Source organism: Mustela putorius, unplaced genomic scaffold, assembly GCF_011764305.1.
Source record: "Mustela putorius furo isolate JIRA1106 unplaced genomic scaffold, ASM1176430v1.1 tig00003863_pilon_pilon_pilon, whole genome shotgun sequence".
NCBI lineage: Eukaryota > Metazoa > Chordata > Mammalia > Carnivora > Mustelidae > Mustela > Mustela putorius.
In genome coordinates, this window is record NW_025422015.1 from 6,217,434 (window position 1) to 6,229,640 (window position 12,207).

The 12,207-nt window shown below is 41.5% G+C and overlaps 1 protein-coding gene across 1 annotated transcript in view; it reads left to right on the forward strand.

Annotated features, from left to right (window-relative positions):
- Positions 1-6,365: 6,365 nt before the first annotated feature.
- Positions 6,366-12,207, forward strand: part of PPIL4 (peptidylprolyl isomerase like 4) — a 38,454-nt gene continuing 32,612 nt past the window's right edge. The window contains exon 1 of the mRNA XM_004752774.3: positions 6,366-6,504. Within this exon, the coding sequence (XP_004752831.1) occupies positions 6,435-6,504 (70 nt within the window). The 5' untranslated portion in view covers positions 6,366-6,434. The remainder of the gene's footprint in view (positions 6,505-12,207) is intronic.

Consider the following 12,207-nt stretch of genomic DNA (forward strand, 5'->3'; position numbering starts at 1 on the left):
GGGGCGAGGCTACCGCGGGGCGGGACCCTGGGAGGCGGGACCCTGGGAGGCGGGACCCTGGGAGGCGGGACGGAGCGGGGGGGGGGGGCGGCGAGAAGAGCCCGGGAACTTGCGGGTGGCAGCGGACCGCCCCGGACGGGGAAAGCAGACTGCGCATGCGCGCCTCCGCGAAACGTCGGGAGGGTGGGTGGAGTCAACCGGGGGAAGGTCCTAGTGGGTCTTCGGACTGGCGGGCCGAATTAGAAGAACTGCTGATCCGAGGGAGTGAAAATGTTTTCATTGACATGATTTTAAAATTAGTATATACTAACGAGACTAGTATATATACGTAAGGAAATAGCTATAGCTCTGCGTGTGCATATTTCACATATGTATAAACTGAAGTAATGATAATGTCGCAGAATTGTCATGAGGGGGAATATGTCACGAGGGGGAATTTTATTAAATCAGTAGTTCTCACCCATGACTGCACATGGGAATTGCCTGGGAAGTTTTTAAAAATTACTGATTGTGGGGTCTTACGGGGCACCCGAGTTTCTGATTTAGTTAGTCTGGGCTGCTGTTCTGGCATCCGTAGTCCCCCAAGTGATTTATTGTGTTAGGGTGGAGGGTCAACCACGCATCAAAGGTTCAACATTCAGCGGATCCCTGCAGACGCCGTGGTAACAGCACTCTCCACCTGAGCTCTCGGGGCTTTTCTATTAAGTTCCTTAATCTCCTTTATCTACAAAATGAAGATGATAGACTCCCTCCCACTTTGATATTGTTAAGAAATATTTTATGAAACTCTCTAAAGCAGAAAATGCCAAGGAAGATATTTCAGATTAATAGGATTGAATATTGATTGAGAACTTGGAGACATTGCCATTCAAGGCAGAATAAGAAACATTCAGCCTTTTTTTAACTTTTGACATGGAAACAACACAAATCTATGTATCCCTCTTAGCCCTTCTTCTTTATCAACCCCTCTCCCCATGTCTGCTTTTCTAGCTAGGGTAATTATAAAATCTTTGTAGGGTATACTGCAAAAATCAACTAGCTCCTTGCCTACTGTGAGATTCGCAATAACGTTATTAACCTGCAAGTGGTTTCTGCAGTGAAGTTCCACCCACTCTTGGGTTCCAACTACAACCACCTGGTTTTCACTCTATTTCAGACTTCTGGAATTAAAAACGAATCTGGAGATCAGAACACATGACATGTGGATCTGCATAATTTGAATCAGTAATATGTATAAGATTCTAAAGTACATTTATATGAAAAAGTAGACAGGGAAAGTGAAGTAGCTTGTTTCCCAATAGATTCTGCCCCATGGTCTGATGATCCATTATCTTTCCATTTGTCTCCATGGCTAGCTCTGAGCCCCAGGAAGGCTGTGGACAAAAAACAGTAAAAAAGCCTGCTAGAGTTGGAGTTTGTTGGAGGTTTTGGCACATACCAGTGGCAGTTCTTGTCCACACCAACTAAGTGTCCTACAATTTAATTCAATTCTGATATTATCTCCCTAGAGATTGCATCAGATCCCACAGGATCGGGGCTCCCCTGAGACAGCCCCAACCTACTCTCACCCACACACACTTCAGATGCCAGTTGCAAGCCCAGGTTATTACCTGTACTTCTGACCAATCAGCTACAGAGCAGAGGTTCCAATGACCCCCTCCAAGGACTGGATTAATTTGCTAGAGCAACTCACAGATCTCAGGGAAACACTTAGGTTTCCCCATTTGTTAAAGGATATAATAGAAGATACAGATGAACGGTTGGAAAGACACGCATAGGTAAGGTATGTGGGAGAGGGCAGAGCTTCCATGCCCTCTCCAGGCATACCATACTCCTAGCACCTCCCCCTATTCACCAGCCTTGAAGCTCTCTGTACCCTGTACTTAGGAGATTTTAATGGAGGCATCATCAATCATTAACTCCATTTTCAGCTCTTGTGTCATGTCAAGAGAATGAGGGACAGGGCTGAAAATTCTAAGCCACATCCTGGTCTTTCTGGTGACCAGTCCTCATCCAGGAGCCAGCCAGAAACCCACCCAGAATTAGCTCAGTAGAACAAAAGACACTCTTATTACCCATGAGATCACAAGAGCTTCTGAAACAAAATTGAAGACCAATATTAGGGGTGCCTGACTGTTGAGTTGGTAGAGAATATGACTCTCAATCTTGGGGTTATGAGTTGAAGCCCCACATTGGGACTAGGACTTACTTTAAAAAAAGAGAGTCCAATCTTTTTCTCATATATTTTTAAAAGATTTTATTTATTTATTTCACAGACAGAGAACACAAGTAGGCAGAGAGGCAGGCTCCCTGCTGAACAGAGAGCCCAATGCGGGGCTCCATCCCAGGACCCGGGGACCATGACCTGAACCGAAGACAGAGGCTTTAACCCACTGAGCCACCCAGGTGTCCCAGAGAGAAAACAATCAATTTTTTTTCTCTCCAGAGAGAAAACAATTTCAAAACAAGAGATGCTCCTAGTGTTTGTATCATTAAGGAAATTAACAGGGTTTCAGGATCTCCATGGTAGGAACTGGGGGCAAAGACCAATATATATTTTCTATTAATTCACAGCATGCCTTTTATATGCAAAACAATCAATCCAGAGCCTACATTTTGAATCTCTTCTTCTTCTATCAGGCTTTTACAGTCAAGGAAGCAATATTCCTCTGTCCTAATCATCCCAGGACCAGGTACAAGACAACTAGAGATAGCCTATATACCCCAGAGCCCACCGAAATTGTTCACACTAGCCAATTCTAAACCTGTTTATCCTACTTTGTCTCACTTTCCCCATAGAAACCAGGAAAAGGACTCCTGCCTATAGTTTTCTCTTGGCTCCTTCAACATCCTGACCAACCCTTGTACTTTTTCTATTTGGTCCTGCATGGCATGGTGTGTGCCCCCAAACCCATTGTGAATAACAAACTATCTTTTCAATGGCAGTCATCTCCTGACCTGTTGGCTTTACTGTACATGCATAATAATAAAGCCCACATTTTAAAACACCATACTAACACCTATGGAAAACGTCAATGCTAAAATAATCACAACAAAGAAAAAGTGGTTGAAGTCCTTGACAAGGACAGGCAGATGAAGAAGCAGCTAAAGATTGCTTCCAACAAGGGCAAAATGTCCTGCTTTCCAGCCAGCCAGAAATGGTCTCTAGCCCTTGGACTGCCACTGTCCCAGACATCTTACTGTAAATGTAATGACAACAGTGACTAGGATGAATCTTAGTTCACCAATCTGAGATTCCTCAGGGTGTGAGGTGTGAGGGGAAACGGCATGAAAAGAAACAGAAGTTGAGTAAAGAAAACCATGCTGGACTTGTCAAACACATGAATGCTTCTGCAAAAAATAATATTATATATGATCATAAATATGTGTTTTTGTTGTTCATACATTTAGTCATTTAAAATCGGGATTTTACCTTTGGCAATTTTAGTAAAGCTACAGACATTTGAATGTGGTTGTTCAGATTAATATATGAAATGATGTCAACAGAGAAATTGGTTGTAATGGTTGATGATGGTGATATTCGGAAGGCAATACACATTTACTAATCTTTTCTCTAGACTGAATCTACTTTAGTAGTTACATTTGGTAGAATTGTGAAGGATGTATCTCGTTTCTTTTCACCTATGTATCTACTGTATAAACCACGTAAGTATTTATACCATTAGAATTTAAAATGTAATAAGATGCTGATAAGCATGAACTATATAACATCATGAAATATTTTCCCCATGAAGGTAGAATATTTGATATTTAGTGATATATTGTTGTGTCTATGTATGTATATATATTCAGTATAACATAATTTGAAGATATAGCAAATTGCACACTGAAAAATAAATAAGGTATTCTATCTTAGGCTTAAGATATCACACCTAGGCCTGGAGTTTGCAAAAGAGTCTGGTCATATCATTTATAGTGATTAGTGAATCACTTTATATGTGAAATCATTCCTCATATTTATTATGTCAATTTCTCATTCTCTTTGAATAGTCCAAATTTGACTTTAAAAAATATTTAATTTTTCCAAATCTTCTCTTTCTCTTGATCTATGTCTTATGACCATACACAGAATTTTTAAAAATTTAGACTCAATTAATTGTGCGTGGGTTGCTCAGTTGGTTAAGCTTCTGTCTTGGGCTCAGGTCATGATCCCAGGGTTCTGGGATCAAACCCTGCATCATCGGGCTCCCAGCTCAGCTGGAGCAGCCAGAGAGGCTGCTTCTCTCTCTTCCTCTGCCTCTCCCTCTGCTTGTGCTCCCTTCCTCTCTCTCTCTTTCAAATAAATAAATAAATTATTAAAAATAAATAAATTCAATTAACATATAGTGTATTGTTAGTTTCAGAGGTAGAGTTCAGTGATTCATCAGTCGTATATAATTCCCAGTGCTCATTACGTCACATGCCCTCCTGAATGTGAATCACCCAGTTCCCCCATCCCCTCACCTTCTCCTCTCCAGCAACTCTGTCTGTTTTCTATGATTTAGAGCCTCTTATGATTTGCCTCCCTCTCTGATTTCATCTTGTTTTATTTTTCTTTTCTTTCCCCTATGATCCTGTTTTGTTTCTTAAATTCCAAATCAGTGAGATCGTATGATAACTGTCTTTCTCTGTTGACTTATTTCGCTTAGCACAATATCCTCTAGTTCTATCCACGTCATTGCAAATGGCAAGATTTCAATTTTTTGATGGCTGCATATTCCCCCTATACCACATCTTCTCTATCCATACATCTGTCAATGGACATTTAGGCTCTTTCCATAGTTTGGCTATTGTGGACATTGCTGCTATAAACGATGGGGTACCTGTGCCCCTTCGGATCACTATATTTGTGTCTTTGGGGTAAATCCCCAGTAGTGCAATTGCTGGGTCCTAGGGTAGCTCTATTTTAAACTTTTTGAGAAGCCTTCATACTTTTTTCCAGAGTGGCTGCACCAGCTTGCATTTCCGCCAACAGTGTAGGAGGGTCCTCCTTTCTCCACATCCTCACCAACATCTGTCCTTTCCTAACTTGTTAATTTCAGCCATTCTGACTGGAGTTCTATGCACTGTCCAAAATAGCTCTACCATTTTATATTCCCATAAACAATCTCATTGTTATTTTAATATGCATTTCTTTAATTAATTGCTAATATTCATTAATTCACTCAACTAAAATTTACTCAACCATTATGTGGCAGGCTGTCATAGACACTAGGGATACAGCAATAAATAAAACTTGCAAAATTGGCTCTAGCCTTCTAGCGCTTACATTTTAGTAATATAAAAATATATTCATATTTACCATAAACAAATTCATAAATAGCATGTTAGCTAATAAAGAGCCATGTGGAAAAGGCTTTATGCAGAAAAACAAATGTGGATGTATGTGGGCTTAATTTTAATTATGGTAGTCAGGCAAGGCTTCACTGAGAGGTGATAAGTGAGCAAAAGACCAAAAGGAGCTGAAGGAGAGCCATGAAAATATCTAGAGGAAGAGGGTTGTAACCAGAGTGGGCAGCCAGCCCAAAGGCCCAGAGGCGGAAGTGTGGCCAACAGTGCTCAAAGAATAGCAAAAATGTAGTGTGGCTTCAGTAAGAGAGAGGACATGTAGATAGGCAGCGAGAGTATCATGTAAGGCCTTGCAGACCATTATAAAAACGTTGGGTTTTAGTCAGATGTTAAGTAATTGGAAGCTATAATTGTACAAAATGGTACAAAAGTGATGTTTTGTCCGAAATGGTGGTGGTGGTGGGGGGAGGATAAACTTCGCGTGGAAATCCTCAACAGAGGCCAAAAATCGTTTTTTTAAGTCTTCAAAGTTAAAGATTACTGATAAAACCAGTAATGATTTGGGGCTGAAGCCTACTGTTTTTTAGCTTGTTGCTCTAAGGACCAGTCGCTGTTACTGTGAGCAGAGCTTCTATCCTGGGCACGACCAGCCACGGAATTCCCTGTTAGTCACCTTTCTCGGTAACAAACTGTACATTCAAGGCCTAAAGGTTTTGATTCAGGACGACGAAAATCCCTGATTACGAAATCCAGAGTAGTCGTCCCAATAATAACGTGGGAGAAGCAGGCGCCGCGGTCGCTCTCAATGCTCCCCAAGGAGCAGAGAGAAAAAAGGGCCGCTCGAAGGTGCCCCCGTTCTTGAAGTGGACACAAAACCCTTTACAAAAGTCCTTTTGAGCTACAGGCTTCTGCGCCAGTTGCCCTGGAAGAATCAGGATTTTCAAACGGGCCGCGTCGGAGGCGGGACACACGGTCACCACTCCAGCCCAGTGAGGGCCAGGCGCTGACCATACCGACCGCTACCGGAGGGTCGTCGCCGGAGGGATGACGTAAAAGGCGTCGCGCCGTGAGTGACGTGAGGCGTAGATCCACGACGGGCTGCGCCTGTCACACCCGCGGCTCGTTGCGGAGGAGGAGCGGGCGCCATGGCGGTTTTGCTGGAGACAACTTTGGGCGACGTCGTCATCGATCTGTACACTGAGGAGCGGCCGCGCGGTGAGACCCGGGCCCCGGTCCCGTCTGGCCCTGGCCCCGATCTCCTTTCCTCACTGTTTCTTCGCTGCCGGGTCCCCTTGACTGGGTTCGAGCTTCTGGGCTACTGGTCCCACGACAGGGCTATTTTATTAGCGGGCCGTGGTTCGAAGAAAAGTTTTTGTGAGGAGCAGCCTCTCTCCTGTATCTGGGGCGAGCCGATCGGGTGGCGGGTGCTTGTGGCATTAAATGCCTGTGATGTGTGCTTGTGTGTGCGGGGAGGGGGGTGGAAATGCCGGCTGCATATACTATGCGCATAGCTTTTGTGGCTATTTATTGAGCTTTACTCGTGAGAGGAACACAACCTGTATTCCTTGGTGTGTAATCAGTAAGTCCTGATGGAAGCGGGAAGGATGGTGTTTGGAGCAGTGAGTGTGAGCATCCCTCCTGGGTGGAGGAAGGGCTGTCCGGAGATGTGCACCGAGCCCTAGCAAACACTCCTCGTCTGCTGTGCGAGACTGTGCCAAGCTCTGGGATAGGCATCTTGTCCTTGACGGTCTAATTTTCTACTGGGAGAAAGAGACCTGGGAGCCCCTTTAAGTGTTGTGTGTCCATTGTAAGTGTTGTAGTTGAAGAATGTAAGTTGCTATGGAAACCAGTGGAGGGAGTAATTCTTCCCCGTTGGAGGCGGGGAGAAGCAAAGCAAGCAAAGCAAGCCAAGAAAGTAGAACACTTGAACTAGCTCTTTCAAAGATGAGTGGGAATGAGGGTGGTTTTTTTTTTTGTTTGTTCGGTTTTTTTGTTTGTTTGTTTAATTTTCTTGGAATTTTCTGGAAACAGCAAGTATTTTGGTATGGCTTGAAAGAATGATACATGAGCTGGAATGGCAAAGTATGAATCTGGTTGTATAAGTTATGTTAGTTAGGTGGATGTGAATAGTCTTGTGTGCCCTACTGATGGCTAGCATCTTTGAAGGTTTTTAAAAGCAGGATTGAGGCATGGCACATATGTTCTAGAAAGATGACAGGCAACAGTGTGGAGACAGTGTCAGAGCTGGAGAAACTAGAGGCCACAGAGATTAGTTACAATCAGGATCCTGTCCCCCTGGCATGTAGTCTGTCAAAGAGGATGAAACAGAACATACAGTGTTCTTCTGCCATATTACACTCTGTCCTACACTGATTTGTACCCCCCACCCCCAACACTACATGCTCAATTATACTTCCATGCCTTTCTCGTACTGTTGCTTCTACTTCCATGTTTCTTTCTACTGTTGTCCTTTTGGCAAACTTCCTGCTTATCAAGCATGATTTCTTCTGTGAAGCTCTCCCTTGTCCCTGGGCAGAATTAGGTCTGTTTCTTCTGCTCTGAGATCTTTTAAAACAGCATGTAACACATTTTGTTGTATCATTTACCTGTTATCCTGGAATCGTTTGCAAATCTTGTCTTCCCTCAAGAATGGAAACTCCAAGAGGGCAGAGACTATGCCTTCCTTCCTTGTCTTTCAATGCTAAGTGCCTGGTGCAGTGCCTGCCACTTTGCACACACTAAAGGCTCATTACTTGATTGACTAATGTATATAAATGTGTTCATTAGTTAGGATTCTCAGTGCAGATGTTAGAAACTCAAACTGGCTTAAACAAAGAAAATGATTGAGTGCTTCCTGTTACTGAGGTAAGCTTGGCTTTAAGAATGGTGGGATCCAGGGATTCAAAGGATATTATAGGCAATTGTATTTTTCATCTCTTGGTTTTCCTTTCCTTTGAATTTGTTTGATACTCTCTTTATGTGGGACAGCATCTGATAAATGAATGGGCCTCTTTCCCCAGGGTTGTGAGGAACTAAAGGGGAGGTAGGGTTATCCTACCTAGTTCACACAGACAGAATAGACAAATAGCGATTCTTCAAAGGTGGTTTGGAAGACTAAAAACATAAGCCTACCCCATTTGTATGTATTTGTAAGCCTGTGACTGGATATTTACTTACATGTATAACTACTTACACTTTATAGTAAATATATCCAGATTTAATTTTCTTCCTCTCTCCCTTCCTCTCTCCCTTCCATTTCTTTCCTTTTTTATTTTTTTTACTTTTTATTATAGAAAACTTATATAAAGAAGAAGAAAGAGTCATGAAAATGAGCCCTCCTGTGCCAATGACCAGTTAATGAACTTGTCAGCACATAACCAATATTGTTTCATTTATACTGGATTCTTTGGTAATAAATCCATTACATGGGACTTATTTAATCTGTGGTTACTTCAGTTTGTATTTCTAAAAAGTGATCAAAAAAATAACCACAAATGGCTCAGTTAGTTAAGCCACTGCCTTCGGCTCTTGGGATCAAGTCCTGCATCAGGCTCCCTGCACAGCAGGGAGTCTGCTTCTCCCTCTGACCCTCCACCTTCTCATGCTCTCTCTCTCTCTTATTCTCTCTCTCTCTCAAATAAATAAATAAAATCTTTTAAAAAAAATAACCACAAATCATTTTCACATCTGAAAAAATTGGCAATAATTTTTTGGTATTATTCATATTTCCCTTTTGTCTCGTAAGTGTTTAAAAAATACTTGGTAATTTAAGGACCCAAACAAGGTTCATTTATTATATTGGCTGATACAGCTCTTAAATATCTTTTGATCTATAGAACTCCCCCTTGCCTTTTTTTTTTTTAAAACCTGTTTGAGTTTAGTTGGCACATAATGTTACATTAGTTTCGGGTGTAAGACAGTAATTCAGTTTCTCTAATCATTATGCTCCGGTTACCACCCCTTTTGCCTATTTTAAAAAACTTTATTTTTTAGAGCAATTTAAGGTTCATAGCAAAACTGAAGGGAAGATATGTAGAGAGATTTTCCGTATACCCCCTATTGCCACGTATGGGAAGCCTCCCCCATTTTCAATATCCCCCACCAGAGTGTACCTTTGTTGTACATTTGTATTATTTGTACTATGTAATACTGTACACACATTACAGTAGTACATTTGATGAACCTATGCTGACATGTCATAACCCGTAGTTTACACTGAGGTACAATCCAAGTGTTGTACATTCTATGGATTTGGACAAATATATATGCATATATCCACCATTACAGTATCACACAGAAAAATCATGCTCTCCCTATTTGTTTGCACATCTCTCTGCATCTCCTGGCAACCAGTGATCTTTTACCATATCCATAGATTTGGTTTTTTCCAGAATGTTACATGAATGGAATCATACGGTATGTAGTCTTTACAGATTGGTTTCTTTCAATTTGTAGTATACATTTAAGGTTCTTTCATGTCTTTTCATGGCTTGATAGCTCATTTCTCTTTTGTAACAAATAATAATATTCCATTGTCTGGTTGTACCACATATTATTTATTCAGTCACCTGCTGAAGGACAAGTTGGTTGTTCCCATATTTTGGCAATTGTGAACAAATCCGCTATAAACATGTGTGCAGGTTTTTGTGTGAAAATACATTTTCATCTTCTTTGAGTAAATACCAAGAGGTATATCTGCTAGATTGCTAAATTGTATGGTAAGAATGTGTTTAGTTTTGTAAGAAACTGCCAGTATCTACGAATGGATAAGGAAGATGTGGTGCATATACACTATGGAGTATTATGCCTCCATCAGAAAGGATGAATACCCAACTTTTGTAGCAACATGGACGGGACTAGAAGAGATTATGCTGAGTGAAATAAGTCAAGCAGAGAGAGTCAAGTATCATGTGGTTTCACTTATTTGTGGAGCATAACAAATAGCATGGAGGACATGGGGAGATGGAGAGGAGAAGGGAGTTGAGGGAAATTGGAGGGGGAGATGAACCATGAGAGACTATGGACTCTGAAAAACAACTTGAGGGTTTTGAAGGGGCAGGGAGTGGGAGGTTGGGGAGCCTGGTGGTGGGTATTATGGAGGGCAGGTATTGCATGGAGCACTGGGTGTGGTGTAAAAACAATGAATTCTGTTATGCTGAAAAGAAAAAAAAAAAAGAAGAAACTGCCAAGATCTAGATTTATGTATGTTATATTGGTTGATATCTTTTAATCTGTAGATTCTTCCCCACCCCACCCCCATTTTTCCCTTAACAACTTCATTTTTTTTAAAGTTTATTTATTTATTTGAGAGAGAGAGAAAGAGAGAATGAGCAGGAGAGGAGCAGAGGGAGAAGGACAAGCAGACTCTGAGTGGAGCCATCACAGGGCTCGATCCCAGGACCCTGAGATCATGACCTGAGCTGAAATAGTCAGAGGCTTAACTGACTGAGCCACCCCAGCACCTCTACCGTATCAATTTTTTTGAGAAGGAATCCGAGTGATTTATTTTATAGAATTTCCCTCATTTTGGATTTGACTGATTTTATCCTTGTTGTATATTTAAATGTATTTTTATCTATTCTGTTTCTCATAATTGCCACTTAAGTCTAGTCTTGATAAAGTACAGGTTTAATGTTTTTGGCAAGAATATTTTCATATAAGGTCTTTTGCACTTAAGCTGCATCACATTCAGGAAGCACATCATGTCTGCTTGGTTCTTCCTGTGAAGTTAAAATTGGTTGGTGAGTTCAGGCTTTTCTACCTATTGTGTCTGTTGCAGTGTCCCCATTAGCTTTTCATTTAAAAATTTTGGCAGCCATTGATGATCACTGCCTAGATCCATTATTTTTGTTTTCTTGTTAAAGAACTACTTTTTTGCATTAAACAGTAATCCCAGAAATGTATTTTTCTAGGCAAACAATAAAAATCCTGATACTCAAGCACTTTCAATACCATGGGCCCGTCTTGCCCTGCTGGTCTATTTACCCTCTATCACTTTGTATTATCAGAGTGTTACAGAGCTTAGGTTGGTATTTTGGACCCTTCAAAATACATTTATATTTGCATATCCAGACTTATTCATTCTGTCTTCCCAACTTGAAATGTTCACTCTCTACTCTTGGCTTGTGTAGTTCTTTTAATGCCCACCTTAAGCCTCTTTTTAAAGATTTTATATATTTATTTGACAGACAGAGATCACAAGTAGGCAGAGAAGTAGGCAGGGGGAGGGTGAACAGGCTCCCCACTGAGCAGAGAGCCCCATATGGGGCTCGATCCCAGGACCCTGAGATCATGACCTGAGCTGAAGGCAGAGGCTTAACCCACTGAGCCATCCAGGCACCCCTTAAGCCTCTTCTTATTAATTGTGGGGTTTTTTTTAAAGTTCTTATTTATTTATTTATTTATTTGACAGAGATAGATCACAAGTAAGCAGGCCGGGGGGTGGGGGGTGGATCTGCTGAGCAGGGAGCCCGATTCGGGCCTTGATCCCAGGACCCTGAGATCATGACCTGAGCCGAAGGCAGAGGCTCAACCCACTGAGCCTCTCAGGTGGCGCTTCTTATTAATTGTTATTAATTAAGGTCTTCTAATTTCCCTGGCCAGAAACAATCTCTTTTGAACTCTTGTGGCTTTTTAAAAACCACTTTTTACCATTTTATTATATAAATGGCACAGATGGTATTAGATATATCTGGTCTTGTAACTATTTTTTCTTGGGTGTAAGGACTCTGGATAGCCTAATATGTCTTTCTGTCTGATTTCCAGCTTAGTGTTTGGAGAGTTTGTTAGTGTACAACTAGACTATGAATTTCTTGAGGGGAGGGACTGTGGTTTAATGGCATTTGTGATAGCAGTGCCAAGCACCTAGAAGAGACTCTGTAAATATTTATTGAGTAATGAGTACATTTATATGAGAAA